A 19,072-nucleotide genomic window follows, 5' to 3' on the forward strand; every position below is an offset into this window, starting at 1 on the left:
TTCCCATAACCCCACATATTTACCCTGCTAACCCCCCTGACACCAAGGGGGAATTTAGCATGGCCAATCAACCTAACCCACACACTTTGGACTGTGGGAGGAAACCAGAGCACCCGGAGGAAACCAACGGGGAGAATGTGCAAACTCCACACAGACAGTGACCCGAGGCTGGAATTGAACCCGGTCTCTGGCACTGTGAGGCAGCAGTGTTAATCACTGTGCCACCATGCTGCCCATCTGTGCCACCCATAACTCAGATTCTAAGCCACTCAGTTATTGCTCATCCCTGGTTGCAGAATAATTGTCCAGTGTCACACTCAGTCTGAGACAGCAACTCATCATTGTGGACTGGTTCTTTGGTTAGGATATCTTGGAGTGTTAGAAGTAAGTAGTACAAATTTGCTTTGAAGATTTTTCACTGAATTTAGGTGACATTGACAAGGCCTTCCATTGTGACATTGAGTAATGGGCAATTGTGAATTACACTAGGGTTACAATCCATAACCGGTATCAAAGGAGAAATAGATACAGCAATGAACCTATTTAAAATTATTTTTTTATGACAATGAACTGGTGGGTGCTACTAACATCGTTGTTTTATTTTTCTGCAGTTGGAGACCAGTTTCTTAAATCGCAGTCAACTGAGACTTTTGTAAGCAATGATTTGGAGAGTGGAGTCATAAATACACGTGGTAGCCACATTTGCCTTAGCCTCAACACTGCACCCACACAGATGGATTCTGGCTCATTGCAAGGACCTCAGACACAAGATGCAATTCTGTCACCTTTACTTTCTAAAGGTAAGCATTTGTTTCGTTACTATTATAAAAATGTTAATTAAGTATTCATTAAATCACAGCCCTCATAACATATGTTTGGACTTAATGTTGTCCTACTTGCAATTCATGATGTCATTTGTTACTGAAAGCAGAATAATCTATAGCAAATCAAAGTACACTTGAACCATGGACAAAAATAAAATCAACACCAAGGACTTGTAATAATATCGGCGTATGGGTAGGGCAAGAAATTCAGCTATAAAGTTATGAGCTCACTTTGCTGTCCAAAAGGGCAATGTGGCAGAGGGAACTATACGAAGAGCCTGATTCAGGAGCAAAGCAATATGGATGGTGGAGCTTGGAAATAAATCGGAGCATGATAGAAGTGCTCGGCAGCAGAGGTAGAATTTGTGGCATGAGAAACAGAGTCAAGGTTTCAGGTTGAAGGCCTTTCATTAGAACCTGAAACATTAACACTCTCACTCCACAATGCTACCAGACTAATCACTTCAAACTTTTTCTGCTTTTATTTTGTATGCTAAATATTCATAGGATAAGTATGCACTTGTAACATGGGAGTTGTATTTTGGAGACCGGCATCGCCTCTGGTAAGTGTGCACCTTGCAACTCTCAAAACACTGAGGACAATGAGATGATATAAATACAAGTTTTGTTTTTTCCATGTACTCCGATGAAATAACATTGCAGTGAATATAACTTTATTGCCTCAACAGTGCTTCTGCTAATATTGGCCCTGTGAATTATTAGCACTAATTGGCGTTAGTGGTACAGGTTTTATGGGGAGTATTTTTGAGGTGTTAAGTCCTCTGTTTCTCCTGTATCTGTATGTCTTCCTCAATAACAGGCTTAATACACACATGCTCCCAGGCTGCTTGTAAAGGCTGCTTAGATTTTTCTCTTTCCTCATCACCAGCTACCAACACAACACCCCTCTTCCCCCCCCCCCCCCCCCACCCTCCCCGCACTTCCATACACACTCACACTTTTCTTTCTTCCGAGCAACTTGCCCCAGCACTATAGAGTCGGAGCACAAGCACTGCTATTTCACTAAACTATCTGATGTGGCAAAGTTTGGAGAGTGGGTGGCGTGGTACCCGAATTTGTGGCACAGCGTATTGGTGTGTTTTCCTACCTCTCTCTCTCCCCCACCTCATGATCTCATGATTTACTCTGCTGTAAACTGAAACGGATGTTTATTTTCTTTCATACTCTGTGACATTGAAGAAAGGTTGAACTGGCTGGGAGTGCACAGAGCCACACAATTGTAGACATGGTTTCAAAATTCCATTCGACGCTTAGTCAGAACAATGATGTGCTTTCATTGGTTATCTTTGTGCAGCACATCTGGGTCTAGAAGCCGCGTAGTCCTATGAGATAGTAACATAGAAACTAGAAGCAGGTGCAGGCCATTTGGCCCTTCGAGCCTGCTCTGCCAGTCATTTTGATCATGTCTGATCATCAAATTCAATATCCTGATTTCCTTCTCCCCCCCCCCCCCCCCCCCCCCCCCCTTCCTTCCTCTCCCCCCATATCCCTTGATCCCTTTAGCCCCACGAGCTATATATAATTTATTCTTGAAATCAGACAACGTTTTGGCCTCAGCCACTTCTGTGGTAGTGAATTCCACACATTCACCACCCTCTGGGTGAAGAAATTTCTCCTCACCTCAGTTCTAAAAGGCTTACCCCTTATCCTCTCACTATAACCCTTAGTTCTGGGCTCCCCCACCATCGGGAACATGTTTTCTGAATCTACCCTGTCTAACCCTGTTAGAATTTTATAAGTTGCTATGAGATCCCCCCTCACTCTTCTAAACTCCAATGAATATAATCCTATAACCGACTTAGTCTATCCTCCTAGGACAGACCTGATATCCTTCCCCAGGTAAACTGTACACAATACTGCAGGTGTGGCCTCACCAATGCCCTATACAATTGCAGTAAAAATCCCAATTCCTATACCCAAATCCTCTCGCTCTGAAGGCCTTTTTTATTGCCTGCTGTACCTGCGTACTTACTTTCAGTGACTGATGCACGAGGACACCAAGCTCTTGCTGAGTATCCACCCCTCTCAATTTACACCCCTTCAAGTTATAATCTGTCTTCCTATTATTGCTACCAAAGTGGATAACCTCACATTTATCCACATGATATTGTATCTGCTATGCAAATGCCCACACACTCAGCCTATCCAAATCATGCTGAAGCATCTCTGCATCCTCCGCACAGCTCACCCTCCCTCCCAACTTTGTATCATCTGCAAATTTGGAGATAATACATTCAGTTCCAAATCATTCATATATAATGTCAGCAGTTAGGGTCCTAGCACGGATCCCTATGAAACCAATCAGAAAACAGTCTATTTATGCCAACTGTTTGCTTCCTATCTGCTAACCAGCTTTCTATCCATCTCAAAACATCACCTGCAATTCCATGTGCTTTAGCTGTACATAGCCTATGAGATTCCTGGTCGAAAGCCTTTTGAAAGTCTAAAACCACATCCACTTGTTCTCCTTGGTCAACTCTACTAGTTATTAGAGATGAAAGATTTCCATCCACGACAATGTGTTCCTTTTGTTCCACCCACTGATGGTCCCCTTACAGGTCAATATCATTTTGTTCTGTTCCTCGTGCATCAATCATTCTGTCTTCAGAAATGAGTTTTTACATCTGAATATTGTTCTTACAAGTTTAGTTTTTTTTTTTACTTCCATGTATTTTCTTGAACCTCGAGCATCAGTTATCCAGATACTGTCCTCACCAACCTTCCCTTCAACTCCGTGGACTGAGTTTTCCACTATGCCATGTTTCGGCTTCAGCTGAGTACAGTGATTCTCGTTCACTGCTCACTAAATGAATAAATACTCAAAGCAAAGAGGATACAGCTGATTAAAATCATTTGTAGCTTCTGTCTTTTTAAACACAATTCTGCGAGTGAGAGTCTTGCAAAATGACCAGGAACACCAACATATATACATGCCAAATGCCGCCAGATGGTTTCAGTGCCTTGAAGATGCGATAGGTTTGAAATGCAATGATGATTCTTGCCAGTCATGCCCAAGCAAATTCTTTTGAGAAAACATAGCTGAGGTGAATATATTCTTCCCTCTGTCTAGCTTAGTGGAACTGCCCTCACTTGGTTCCATTCTGTCACACTCAAGTTTTCTGGCACACTCTCACTTTGGGCAGGTGTCTACTGAAATGGCTTCTCAGTATTGCTGGCAGTGCAGGATAAATGTTTCTTTGGATGCAAGGGTTGCATGTGCCCATAGCCCTGGCTGTCATGGCTTGCAACCAAGCAATGCTGCCTGGACCCAGAGAAAATCACCTGTATACTCAATTCTGAGAGAGCAGCAAGGAAGTGTGATTGAAACAGCACCCCCCCCCCCCCCCCCCCCCCAATATCCTTTGATCCCTTTCTTCCCAAGAGCTTTATCTGACTCCTCCTCGAAAACACAATATTTTGGCCTCAGTTTCTTTCTGTGGTAATGAATTATACAGGCTCACCACTCTCTACGTGAAGAAATTTTGCCTCATCTTAGTTCTCAATGGTTTACCCATGTCCTCAGACTGGTTCTCGACACCCCCACCATCAGGAACATGCTTCCTGCATCTTCCCTGTCTAGTCCTTTTAGAATTTTATAGGTTTCTATGAGAACCCCCTTATTCTTCTGAACTCCAGCAAATATAATCCTAACCGACTCAATCTCTTCTCGTACGTCAGTCCTGCCATGTCTGATAAACTTTCACTGCACTCCCTCTATAGCAAGAACATCCTTCATCAGATAAGGAGACCAAAACTGCACACAACATTCCAGGTGTGGCCCCACCAAGGCCCTGTATAATTACAGCAAGGTAAGAAGTCTTGCAACACCAGGTTAAAGGCCAACAGGTTTATTTGGTAGCAAAAGCCACTCGCTTTCGGAGCGCTCGCTGCTCCTTCGTCAGGTGAGTGGGAGTTCTGTTCACAAACAGGGCATATAAAGACACAAACTCAATTTACAAAATAATGGTTGGAATGCGAGTCTTTACAGGTAATCAAGTCTTAAAGGTACAGACAATGTGAGTGGAGAGAGCGTTAAGCACAGATTAAAGAGATGTGTATTGTCTCCAGCCAGGACAGTTAGCGAGATTTTGCAAGCCCAGGCAAGTCGTGGGAGTTACAGATAGTGTGACATGAACCCAAGATCCCGGTTGAGGCCGTCCTCATGTGTGCGGAACTTGGCTATCAGTCTCTGCTCAGCGACTCTGCGCTGTCGTGTGTCGTGAAGGCCGCCTTGGAGAATGCTTACCCGAAGATCAGAGGCCGAATGCCCGTGAAATACTTAATTACCTGTAAAGACTCGCATTCCAACCATTATTTTGTAAATTGAGTTTGTGTCTTTCTCTGCCCTGTTTGTGAACAGAACTCCCACTCACCTGACGAAGGAGCAGCACTCCGAAAGCTAGTGGCTTTTGCTACCAAATAAACCTGTTGGACTTTAACCTGGTGTTGTGAGACTTCTTACTGTGTTTACCCCAGTCCAACGCCGGCATCTCCACATAATTACAGCAAGGCATCCCTGCTCCTGTACTCGAATCCCCTCACTATGAAGACCGACATACCATTTGCCTTCATTTACCGCCTGCTGCACTTGCATGCTTACCTTCAGCAACTGGCATCTGAGAACAACCAGGTCTCTCGGCACATTCCCCCCTCTCAATTTATAGCCATTCACACTTAAAATGTTTGATTTTTGATTTGATTTATTATTGTCCCATGTATTAGTATACGGTGAAAAGTATTGTTTCTTGCGCATTATGCCGTTAATGGAGAATGAAAGAAGAGGGTGCAGAATGTAGTGTTACAGTCATAGCTTAGGGTGTAGGGAAAGATCAACTTAATGAGGTAGGTCCATTCAAAATTCCAATAGCAGCAAGGAAGCAGCTGTTCTTGAGTCGGTTGGTACGTGACCACAAACTTTTGTCTCATTTTCCAGATGGAAGAAGGTGAAACAGAGTATGCCCAGGGTGCGTGGAGTCCTTTAATTATGCTGGCTGCTTTTCCGTGGAGTGGGAAGTGTAGACGGAGTCAGTGGATGGGAGGCTGGTTTGCGTGATGGACTGGACTTCGTTCATGACCCTTTGTAGTTTCTTGCAGCCTTAGAAAGAGCAGGAGCCATACCAAGCTGTGATACAACCAGAAAGAATGCTTTCTATGGCGCATCTGTAAAAGCTGATGAGAGTCGTAGCAGACATGCCAAATTGCCTTAGAGGCGTTAGTGGGCTTTCTTAACTATGGCGACAGCGTGGAGGGACCAGGACAGGTTGTTGGTGATCTGGACACCTCAAAACTTGAAGCTCTCAACCATTTCCACTTCATCCCCATTGATGTGGACAGGGGCATGTCCTCCACTACACTTCCTGAAGTCAATGACTCTTTCGTTTTATTGACAATGAGGGAGAGATTATTGTCAGTGCACCAATTCACCAGATTCTCTATCTCTTTCCTGTACTCCATCTCATCATTGTTTGAGATCCGTGTGTTTAGGTTTCTCTGTTGCCTTCTCTCTTTCTGTCCTGTTTAACCTCTAGCTCTATACCAGCCAAACTCTCTCCCTGACTCTGTCTCTAGTATTTTGCCTGGTTTCCCGTGCTTTAGCCTCATTGTTGCTCTCTAGAAATCTCTTCCACTTTCCCTAAACCCGCCTCTTTGGCCAGAAGCTTAATCGGCCCTCCTTTGGCACTTTTTTCTTTTACCCTTATAAAGCAGCTTTATGATACTAAAGACACTGAGTTCAGGTTTCCATTAAAGAGGTATGTTTTTTATTGCTAGGTGCCAAAAACTGTCCATTTTCTTTTTCTCAAGAACAGCAACCACTACTATTTTAGGGAAATTTGTGAAACTTGATCATTCTAGACAATGCTGTGGAGTTGACTTTAAATTTCATTAACTGTTTGGGGGTGACCGCAAATAATTGTACTTCATAATGGGAGTCTTATCTTGGGTGTTCATGGAAGCAAAGTGCTCCTGCACATATTTCAAATTTCCATTGGGCCATAACTTCTGGGTAACTATTGTATAGACGCACACCAATTCAGATTACCACTCTGCAGAAGTTTAGGTTCCTTGTTGCAATGCCAGCTTGCCCAATGATTTTGTTTCTGATTTGTTTAAGAATAGATCTTCTCGTGCTGTACCTGTGCAGTTACGAGAACAAGAGGGCTTTGTATTTCTCTGTCATGCACATTTCTTAACTGAAATTCTGCAGATGTAGGAAATAGTCTCAAAATTGTAAGTGCTCGAACTTCCTTGATGTCAGTATTTTTATTTTTAGGTGATGAATGCAGTATTGGGTCAGCTACTGATCTGACAGAAACCAGTTCTATGGTGGATGGTGACTGGACTATGGTCGATGAAGGTTTTTCCGCACTCAGTCTTACACAGTCAGAGCTAGAATATATATCAATGGAACTGGCCAATAAAGGCCCTCGCAACTCACAGGTTCAGTTAAGGTAAATAATTTGCCAACAGAATTTTCTTTCCAAGTCCAAATCCATCAACTGCAAGAGCATTTCTAAAACTTGTGAAAACAGGCACCTAAGATGGCAGGCTCAGTTTTATGTCAGACACGGCAATCTCAGTGAGACATGCAATTGAGCTTTTGAATTCCTCATACGCCAGGTTCCTAATTTGTGTCCCTTCAGGAGTAGAGTGTGACAGGTAAAGAGCCAGTATTTCTGTATATAAGGTTCTCATGTAAAAGTCAACCTTAAATATCAGAGCCCAAAAGTTCAATCAAAATAATCTCGACAATCGCATTAGGAATGGGCGGCACAGTGGCACAGTGGTTAGCACTGCTGCCTCTCAGAGCCAGGAACCCAGGTTCGATTCCCGGCTTGTGTGACTGTGTGGAGTTTGCACATTCTCCCTGTGTCTGGGTCGGTTTCTTCCCACAGTCCAAAGATGTGTGGGTTAGGTTGATTGGCCATGCTAAATTGCTCCTTGGTGTTGGGATTAGAGGGGAAATATGTGGGGATTGGGCCTGGGTGGGATTGTTGTCGGTGCAGGCTTGATGGGCCAAATGGCCTCCTTTTGCACTTTAGGTATTCTCCGTATTCTGTTCTAAACCCAATTTATTGTTCATTAAAAAGTTCTACTCACTGTATTTCCTACTTTTTAATTAAAACCGGTAAGAATGCTGATCAATTTTGATTTTTAGAGGGAGAAACTGACGGATCAGAGAGAATTAAACAGCACTCATGGAAGTAGGATGCAGGGACCAACTTCCAAAATGACCACTAAATAAATGAATGTCCAAGCCTTGGGTCCGCATCCATCACCTTACTGGGAGGAAAGGCTTGGGCCTTGCCTACTGAGCCCTTGTGAATGCCGACTCAGTCCAGAACCCCCCACCCCTCTGCACCAATGACTGGGGGCCATCAGTGTGACATTTTCTAAGAGCTTGGCCCTTCCCTTCTCTTCTCTGGTATCCAAGTAGCATTGAAACCACAGGTGCATCTGATATTGACGCCTCTTCTCCAGGGGTGCAGGAGGGGGTGCTTCATAAAACAGAGAGAGAGAGACAGGCGCCATAAACACTTGGTGTGAGCGCTCCTTCCTCCGTTACCTTGTGGATTATTTTGCAAGCCATGGTTGGGGGCGGGGGAGCTTTAAGTTTAAAAATTAGCCCCTCAAAAACACGATCTGTGTAAAAGTTGTCCCCTTGATATTTTGCCTAAAACATTGGTCTCAAAAAATTGCCTTTTGCACGGAGGTACATTGTAAATTAAAGGTTTGAGAATGCCACACAGTTTTCTCACCTAAATCAAGAATGGCCTTGCGGAGTTTCAGGAGTGGATCCCAGCTTGCCACTCAAGGAGGGCCTAAAAGGAAGAATAAAATTACTTTAGTGACTGTGGTTATTTAATATTCTTTAATTATAGATTTCTGTCTTAAAGATTGCATTTTCAGCTAAAATGTTAAATATGTATTCCAGAATAATTGGCTTAACTTGAAGGTTGTTGTTGGAAATCCTAAGGTTAGGAGTTTTGAAGGCTGACTTTCTGCAGTCCCCTCTCTGACTGGACTGTTCTGTTCCTTCAGGTATCTGATGCACATTTTTATGGAAGCGGGCTGTTTGGAGTGGTGCATAATTATAGCACTCATTCTCCGAGATTCTGCAGTGATATGCCAGATCATCAGTTCAATCCAACACTCCGAGATTCCCATGGATATTTTGCAGGGTATAAAAGACGGGATGCTAGCTGTGGATGGATGGGCTTCAGCAGACTGGTACGTGAAGTACTGTAAAATTGGCACAACCAGTTCATAACTGCATTTAAGGATGAGATGATTTTAAATGATGCTTTTTGCTTCTATTATTTTTACTTTAGTACACCAGAGTTAATTTTTTCATGAATTCAAATACAACTTGTTTAGTTTGGCCAGATGTAAGTGATATTAATCAGATAAGGAAGCCTTTCTACAACAGCACAGGGCAATGATGAGACCACACCTAGAATACTGTGTACAGTGTTAATGGGTTTGCATTGGAGGCTGTTCAGAAAAGGTTTGCTTGATTGATTCCTCAGGTCAAGAGGTTGTCTTATGAGGAAAGGTTGACCAAGTTGGGCTATACCCATTGGTATTTAGAACAATGAGAGGTAGAATCCCTACAGTGGCGAAAGAAGCCATTCGACCCATCGAGCCTGCACTGACCACAATCCCACCCAGGCTCTATCCCTATAACTCCACACGTTTACCTCCCTAAACTCCCTGACATAAGGGGTAATTTAGCAATCAACCTAACCGGTACATCTTTGGACTTTGGGAGGAAACTGGGCCACCCGGAAGAAACCCACACAGACCAGGGATAATGTGCAAACTCCACTCAGTCACCCGAGGTCAGAATTGAACCCGGGTCCCTGGCGCTGTGAGGCAGCAGTGCTAACCACTGTGCTGCCCTTCTTAATGAAACGTATAAGATTTTGAGGGGGCTTGACCGGGTAGATGCTGAAAGGATGTTTCCCCCACATAGGATCATCTAGAACCAGGAGGAATGAGTCTCCCATTTAAGATGGAAGTGAAGAGGGATTTCAACTGAAGGTATTTAAATCTTTGGAATTCTCTGCCCCAGAGAGGAGGCTGGGTCATTGTCTTAACTCAGCCATGAATATATTCAGATTTTTACTCTACAGAAGAGCCATGGGCTAGGAGGACAGGCAGGAAATGGGAGTTCAGGTCACAATCAGATCGGCCATCGTCTTATCGAGTGGCAGAGCAAACTGACAGAAAATCCTAACACTTTTTCTTATTTTCGTACGTTAGGCCCACATTTGCAATGGTTGTTTCTTTCCCAAAAGGAATGATTTTTACTCAGCAAATTATTACGATCTACAGTGAACTGCCTGGAAAGGTGATGCAAGTAGAATTTTTAAAAGGAATTATATAAATACTTTAAGGAACAGTGTTTGTCGGGCTGAAGGGAAGTGAAGGAGTGAGTGAGTCAGAAGAGTGAAACTATTTAGAAAGCTCTACCAAACCATAGGAATGATGGACTGAATCATGGGCCTTTTGTGTTGTATCATTCTATATGATTGTCTAAAACGTGCACCATAGCAATCAAAATATATCACTTACTGCATCTTCCAAATCAAATCGGTCATTAGCAATTGCATTATGAAATATGATGAGCCTGTTTGCTTCCATCTGATTTAATGTAGCTTTGCATTAGGAATGTTAGAAAAATGCCTACTTTTCTAACTGTGCCAGAAATTATACAGAAATCCACATTTTAAAATTAAAGGCAGGTTTCTACTTGCTGTAGCTCAGAAAACTTCCCAGAATTGACAAGAGGGTAACAGGAGGACCGGATAGGAACTGAGATATCGTCATCAGAGTTCTGAGAATCTGTCTGCAGTGTTTGCCTCACTCCAATGTGTCACAAACTCTTTACCTCATTGATAGATTCCTTCATATTAATGATTTTTAAAGGTTTTTTGCACAATATGATATTTTTGAGCAGCATACATTTTGATTTTTGAATAGAATTCATGGTTTGCAGGGTGTAGGTAACCTTGGGTTGCAGAATGTTGATCCCGAAAACTTCTGCGCACAAAACTATTGCAGCAAGACCAAATTTCTCCTCCATTGACCCCTTTCTGGTATGTGGTTTCATGGTCACCTGCTAGCCTCATCCATGTCACCATTCCACAATAATGACTGCATGAATTTGGCACCCATTCAGATCTTGATTTTTGATCTCCCTCAGTGTCTGCTTTTATTTCCCTCGTACAGTTTCCAGCAGAGCTTTTTTATTTATCCTTTCATGGATGTGGGCGTCTCTGGCCAGGCCAGCATTTATTGCCCATCTCGAATTACCCTGGAGAAGGTGGCGGTGAGCTACCCTTTGAACTGCTGCAGTCTCTGTGGTGTAGGTATACCTACAATGCTGTTAGGGAGAGAATTCCAGGATTTTGACCCAGCCACAGTGAAGGGACGGCGATATATTTCCACGTCTGGATGTTGAGTGACTTGGAGGATATGGCTGCGTAACCGTTAGTTGTGGACCCTGACTGATTTTTTTCCCTATGGCATTAATGTTATTTGCTACTACTATTGCCTCAGCTGAGATTATCAGAATTATCCATGCTGTATCAATGTCATCAGGGGAACTTCCGTTTTCCCTCGAAACAGTTTACTTTCAATGAAAATCTGATGGATCCATTAGTCTTTCTTCACAAAACCTAGTGTAGATTAAGCTCATTCCCTATCCAGAATGTTCAGTTTCAGCTCCACTTCCCCTCTGCGGTTTAGCTAACCCCTGGTTTAGAGAGGAAAAGCAGCGAATTCAATCATATTTGCCGTTAGTTGCCGATCCTGCACTGCCAGTGCATGCAGCTGCTGTGTCATTCTCTCGAGCCATCTTACAAGAGGGTTTCATGATCAAGTGAGCAACACTAAATTTGGGAAGCGTGCCAATTTTAATGGGAATAAAGGAGGAGAATTGTGCATTTGATTGAATTGGGTGAAGTAAGCCTCGATTAAGCATTGACAAAGATGGCCTCTATGCAGGTGTTATCAGAAAAAGTTTGAGGTAAAACCCAACACATGACTTCAGTGTAATTTAATAATTTTTTTGATCTCGTATGTATAAAGAAACATTGGGCCTTATCTTTGCTTCTGAGCTTTTGAAGATGGATAGTGTGTTTTTTAAATGGTTCCAAGGTTACTAACTGCATAGAATGTAAACTCTGGAAATGCCCGAGTGTCTGTATTGATTTGTTTGTGTGTGTGTGTAATGAACAGCTGAATAAATATTCCATTAGCCTGTGTAAGTCACTGCAGTGAGAGCAGGATTCTACTGTTCTTTCACACAGTAAACTTATTTTTCCTTCTCTTTTCCTCCCCCCCCCCCAATCCCGACTTCACACTACCAGCCCTGGATACAAGCCATTTCTGAACCGCATAAAGCCCCAGCTGCAGAAATTGAACGAGGTCACAGAGGAGCAGGTCCAACCCGAAGCCTTTCAGCCTTTGAGCCGCCTGAGCATATCAAAGGCAGTGGAGCCCCCCAGCCCGTGGGCAGAGGAAAATAGAACTACTGTGGGTCATGTTAATAACCAGTGCGATGGGGGTGGCAGCATCGGCAGGCAGGAAGAAGATGGCCAAGGAGAGGAGGAAGAGGAGCAACTTGAGGATGAAGGGAGTTACGAGTGTTCTCTGTCATGAATGTTTCAGCTGCAGCCCAAACTTTAAAATGTTAACTGAATCACTGGTGCCTTGTGTCAGTGTTGTGCACATGTCTTGCTGCTTCATAGAGGAGAATTGTGTGTCACATACAGGGAAATCAATATCAGCCTTCATGTTTCACACTTCCAAAATAAAAGTGACATTAATTACTGACGAAGATACTTTCTTCAGTAAGAGATCCCCAACCCTGAGGTTATCTCTGTAATTACCGGTGTTATCCTCCTGTGCTCCCTGGCATAATGAAATGCAACAAACTGTCCAATTCTTGGAAAAATAAATTAATTGTGGTGAAAATTTCATTGAAAAATAAACAGGTTTCTAGAAGCAGTTATATATTTTTTGCTGCATTTGCAGGTACTTGACTCTGTTCCCCTAATGCCTTTGCAAGATGCTTCATTGTGCTTTAGGCGTGTTTGGATAAGGCCTCTGTTCTGGCAAGAGTGAGGATGTCTTGTAAAGCTGCTGTAGAGGTAGAACGGAACCAAGTGCCACAAATTTGCATTCATTTTTTTAGTCCGTCCAGGGAGTATTAAGGACAGTTGCTGTACAAAATTGCACGTGACTTGAGTAGAAGGACAAAATCCAGGCAGATTCATTCAGTGACAGTGTCTTGAGAGGTTGATTGGCTGAGCAGTTGGAAGTGCTGCAGTGTTTTATACTTGATTTTTAAGCAAGCAAGGAGAGGAGGAATTTTGAGACTAAATATAATTGCAGGTTCGTCTGCCATGGTTTTTCTGTGTCTGAGGTGGCTTAGAAATTCTCGCAAGGCTGAGCCATCATAGAAATGCAGTGATCCTAGAAAATACATCAAACCACAAAACATCCTTTACATCTTTGTATGTAAGCATTCTCATGTTTGTAAGGACAACTAATACTAGTGATTTGTCACAGGACTGTGCAAATTACAGAGCAGTTGTAAAGAGATGAGGGAAAACCATGGGATTTAGATTAAAAGGACAGTATTACTCTCAATTAAGTACAATTTGCTTTTATTTTTTATAATAAAAGGTTTTTTAAAGTGTTGGAAGTACATTTGAAAAAGAGGTGCGTGCATGCTTGTTGTCCATAGCACTGGTCTCAGTTTCTCCTGAAGGTGTTGAGGTCTTATCTCACGTCTTGGTGAGAAATAGGATGTTTATAGGATGCCATTCACTATTGCGTAAGATATTTAATTTTCACTTTATTTAGATTGGATTCATTGCCACAGATTCCAGCTGCTGAGTTGCATGCTACTTGTGACTGTTCCCTCACCTCAAGTTGTCAATGTCCACTGTGCTGATCTCAAACTTGGTTGTTGGGGACTTGAGGGGTTGGGCACAGTTCCTTGGTGGCATTCCTCGGTGGCAGAATGCTCACGTCCAGGGATTGGTGCTTGCCAAGATGGGGCTGTAAAGAAGCAACATGTAGCTGTTAAAGGTGCAACCGCTAAGATCACCAGTGGTGTATGGTTTTCCTTCATGCTGTGCTCAGGAGGACGAGTGCAATGTGCACACGTTTTATAGTGATTTGAGCTTCTCACCATGCCATTCACGAGAGGATTCTGGTACCAGCAGCTCCCCTAATAAGGGTTCAGCGTTACACTCTGTAGTCCATTTGGTGATTATCCTTCTGGGATGCTGTTGGAAGACATGAGCTGAGTCACTTTGGGGTTGACTCCAAGATAATTTCTCTAGTGATAGTAGTTCCTAACCAGATGTACTGTGTCAGACTCAATACCCAATATCTGAGCCAGGTGGACCTCAGTACTTCAACCATCCAATCCCATTAGGTCACCCTAATGGATTGAGGGCTGGAAATCATTCCCACATTTTCAGAAAAGCCAATGGATGCTCCTGCGGTCCTGGTTGAAAAACCAGTGTGATGTTTATCAATATTTGTTGCTTGGGTTGTGTCGTTCTTGGCCAGCAATTCTGCACACAATTAAGGGCCTCTAATCACGGGCTGACTCGAGTAAGTGGAATGTGACTCTAGAAGGCAAACATGCGCCCTTCATATCAGCCAAATAGAAACCCCTATTGTTTACTCATCAGTGGCTTGAGAGACTCTTAAATATGGTGGATTTCCAAGTAGCGTGAACCCCATTTAATTGTAACATAGGTAACTGTTTCCTAAAAGGAATCAAACTGGGTCTTTGGTAAGACGGATGCAGGTAGTGGGAACTTCCACAAATTGGCGCAGTTGCTTGGTAACCTGGTTCCCAGATCACTGGATGATTGATTGTGATGAATCACTAGCCTCCTGAAAGACCAATCACCACTTACGTAGCAAAAGACATGTGCACAACACGTGTGCGAGACTCCGGGTTCAACTTAATTTTGAAACCTGCTGTGTTGGTGCTTTCGGAGTTGATCTTCTATTCTCAAGTATTTTGTACAGACCTTTTTTTTTCTAAGAATGGGAAGTGCATTTTGGATTCGGTTCAATGTATAATCACTAACCAAGCTGCTCTTGCAGAAGCTGTTTATATTGTACAGTGTTTGAGCGGAACTATTTGTTTATGCATGTGTTTGCATGAGCCCAAAGTAGCTGTAAGACTTTAGAAACTGTGATGGTGGTTGAATCTGAACTTGGTACCCTGTTGTAAGATCCCTGTTGCAAGATCTTTGTGTGACATAATTGTAAAATAAATACCATGGCTTTATAAAGGGGGAGGGCTGGAAAAGAAAAGACCCTTTTTTATGAAAATTATGCATAATCAGTTGGACTATTTTAACAGGTTTGAGTTTAGAAATGTTTTTATTTATTGCCTTCCAAAAAGAACTCGAGCTTTTGTGCTAGATGCAAAAAGTATTTTTATGTAAATATAAAGCTATGTAATCATGTGTTTATACTTGCTAAATTAGGATCTAGCAAGGTGTACATTAAATATATGAACAGTAACAAGCAACATTCTTTCTAATAGCTTTTAATAAAAGCTGTCCTAACTAAAACTTGATTAAGATATTGATCCGTTTTCAAGGGAACGAACCCCGCACACTGATTAATTTCCTACTCTGAACTGTTGGACAGTAACCTGTTTGAACAGAGTGCTGCAGTGTATGATCTTGGGTAGTGGTATTGCCTTCATAGCTGTTTCCTTGCATCTTAATGCAGATAAAAATAAAAGTACCTGAAGCAGTATTAAAAGACAAAGCATATATTTGTTACAGTGCAATTTGAACAAAAAAATGCAAAATGTTGCTTATTTTATACAACAAGAATTGAGTAGTCTATTTTTATAGCTAAATTGAATTGAATTTTTTGATGTGGACCAAATTAGTAACCGAGCCCGAAGACCGTAACTAGCATACTAATTGTAACTGTATTGATCACACGCTTCTTTTAGGCCGATAGGTTAATGATAGGTTAAAAACAGAATTATTTAAAAAGGGTGATAATCTCCCTTAAAAGGGATTTTTAAAAACTTTATTTTGGTTAATGTGACCCCAGTGACTGGAGGAATGCAGAAAGCAAGTGTTGAGACTGGATTCATGTTGTAAATGTACCATACAATAAGACTGACTGCCTGTCGCAATACAGATATTAAACAGTGTGCATTGATTGATTAACGAGCCCCAAGAATTGGCTGGGCTAAACCGAGGCCAGATTATTAACTAAATTGGAAATGCATTGGGCATCATTTGTACACACACTACAAAGTTAATTATACTTTAGACTATCTAGTCTGTTTTTTTCCGAGCAGTTATGTTTCTATGCACAGTAATAACTTCATATTTAATTGTAGTATTATGTTTAAAATTGCTTAACATTTGAGTAATTTTTTTTGTAATTTCTTTCCACTAATGTACTCAATTTTCAGCAAAGAAAATATATTTACAAAATTTGCTTAATGAGACCACAAAATAACGGACGCATTAACTTCTGACAAAACCACCAACCTAATTGGAAGCGCACACTGTGGATCTAACTGGGAGCAATCCAAAGAATTTTTAATTGACACAGTAGTACCAGTGTTAAGAAATTTTCACCAAGGTCCTAAATGTTACAAATGTGATCTCAAGCCATTTTTATAAATGCAATTAAAGTTTAAAAATTCAATGATAAAACTCCTTTCCTCCTGTAAAGTTTTATTTTTCTTGACACCTGTTAAATACATAGACAAGATAGTTAATCGTGACATGTTCTTGCCAGTTGGGCATCTTCTGTGTCTTAACCTCATCAATGATTTGGCAAAATGCACGTGAACTTATGATCACTTCTGCAAGAATCATTGATGACGTTTCGGTGCACAGTGCTACTTTGTGGCAATTCTTATCTGTACTACTATCAGAAATTATTTGCTATTCTTGTTTCCTGTCACATGTACAAACTCACAGCAATAAACATTTTTGATTATGTAAGCGTATTTTTCTTTTCAGGTGTTTCCCTAAGCGAGGATGCTTATTTAATCTGTGGGTTGGTTTTTGGCATTATATGTGGGTGGGTGTTTGCAGTAAGGCAGCAGGTATTTAATCTGCAAATTAGCTCCAGTTTCGCAACCTATGCAGTTCCATTTTTTAAGAAAATTGCAGAGAGATTTGTATCAAAACCTGCACAGAATATTGACAGAACTTTGGGATGCCAAATGTTGATTTTACAGATCATAGAACTGCTACAGTCAGAAGGAGACTTTTTGGCCCATCGAGTCTCCACTGGCTCTTAGATAGAGCATCCCACCCAGGCCCTATTCCCGTAACCCCACACATTTACCCTGCTAATCCCCCTAACATACACATCTAAGGGGCAATTTAGCATCGCTATTCCATCTAACTTGCAGATTTTGGATTATGGCAAGAAACCCACGCCAACACAGGGAGAACGTGCAAACTCCACACACAGTCACCCAAGACTGGAATCGAACCCGGGTCCCTAGTGCTGTGAGGTAGCAGTGATAACCACTGGGCCACCCTGCCGTCCGTGTATACCTTCTATAGAAGTAAATTAAGGCAATTAAATCCCCTTCGCTGTATTCGTCTCACTGAGAATTTGGTTGATAGGAACAGGAGGAGGCCATTTGGCCCTGGAGCCTTGTCTGAAAATCAGTGAAATTGTGGCTGATTGGAGACTAAACTCCATATGTCCAACTTTGCACCTTATCCCTTAATACCCTTGCATAACAGAAATTTATCCATCTCTGATATAACATTTTGAATTGATTTAGCATCGCTGTTGGTGAAAAAGAGGTCAAGACTTTGACTACCCTTTGGGTTTAAAAGTGTTTCCTAATTTCACCCCTGAAAGAGCTGGTTCTAATTTTTAGACTAACTTCACTAATCATAGATCCCCCAACCAGTAGAAATAATTTCTCTTTATCTAATTTTTTCCATTAATTTGATCAATTCATCTCTTAACCTTAAATTCCAGGGATACAATCCACTTTGTGTAATTTAACCCTTGGATTCCAGGTAATATTCAAGAGTTCAGTAACATGTACACCACATAATTGTCAGGCTGTGACTACCTCCAACAAACAAGAATCTAACTCTTGACTTCATATTCAATGGCACTGCCTTCATTCAATTCCCCAACATCATCCTTGGTGTCATCATTGACCAGAAGCCTTACTGGATGAGCCTCAGAAATACAATGGCTATAAGATCAGGTCAGAGACTGAGAATGTTGCAGTGAGTCACTCACCTCATTTCCCCAAAGTGTGTCCATCATCTACAATGCACAAGTCAATGTGATACTCTCCACTTGCCTGGATGAGTGGACCTCTAACAATACTTGAAGCTTGGCACTTTGCAGGACAGAGCAGACCACTTGATTAGTATCCCATGAGCCGCATTTTCCAAACAAGTGACCTCTGGCACTCGAGAAGAACCAGCAAGCGAATAGGAGCACCATCACCTGCAAGTCCCTTCCAAGTCTCTCACCAACCTGACTCCGAAATAGGTTGTTGTGTCTGTGGATTTTGTACATTTTCCCTGTGTCTGCATAGGTTTCCTCCGGGTGCTCTGGCTTCCTACCACATTTTAAAGATGTCCATCTTGGGTGGATTGGCCACACTAAATTGCCCCTTAGTGTCAGGAGGACTAGCTGGGGTAAATGCATGGGGTTAGGGGTATAGGAGCTGGGTGGGATTGTGGTTGGTGCTCTATGTTCTTTCACTGTCACTGGGTCAAAATTCTGAAATTCCATAACAGCACTGGATATTACTGCACGTACCCTGCAGTGCTTCAAAAAGGAGTCTCACAGTTAGCTTCTCAAAGGCAGTTAGCGATCAGCAATAAATGCTGGCATTTCCAGTGATGCCCAACTCCCATGATTTGAAGTCTGCCCAGTATATGTTGCACTCCTTCCAAAGCCAATATATTCTTCCGGAACTGTGGTGCTCACAGTTCCCCAGCTGTGGTCCAGTCAGGGTTTTGTGTAGCAAGACTTCTACCTCCTTTTATTCTCTCCTCTGGGTATATAAGTCAGCATTCCATTAAGTTTTTTATTTTCTGTACCTGTTTTATGACATTTCAATGACATGTACCTGGACCTCCACTTTGTTTTTCTTTTTCCCCATTTGGTAAGTGCTGTGTTCCATTCATTTTGGATCCATTTTGGATGAC

At 42.1% G+C, this 19,072-nt stretch overlaps 1 protein-coding gene across 2 annotated transcripts in view; it reads left to right on the forward strand.

Annotated features, from left to right (window-relative positions):
• ric1 (RIC1 homolog, RAB6A GEF complex partner 1) overlaps positions 1-16,868 on the forward strand; it is a 140,497-nt gene extending 123,629 nt beyond the window's left edge. For both annotated transcript variants that reach the window (XM_078214092.1, XM_078214093.1), the window contains 4 exons: positions 612-800; positions 7,117-7,294; positions 8,886-9,074; positions 12,221-16,868. In XM_078214092.1, the coding sequence (XP_078070218.1) occupies positions 612-800; positions 7,117-7,294; positions 8,886-9,074; positions 12,221-12,512 (848 nt within the window). In that variant the 3' untranslated portion in view covers positions 12,513-16,868. The remainder of the gene's footprint in view (positions 1-611; positions 801-7,116; positions 7,295-8,885; positions 9,075-12,220) is intronic.
• Positions 16,869-19,072: the final 2,204 nt, after the last annotated feature.

The sequence above is a fragment of the Mustelus asterias genome, chromosome 6 (genome assembly GCF_964213995.1).
Source record: "Mustelus asterias chromosome 6, sMusAst1.hap1.1, whole genome shotgun sequence".
Lineage (NCBI taxonomy): Eukaryota > Metazoa > Chordata > Chondrichthyes > Carcharhiniformes > Triakidae > Mustelus > Mustelus asterias.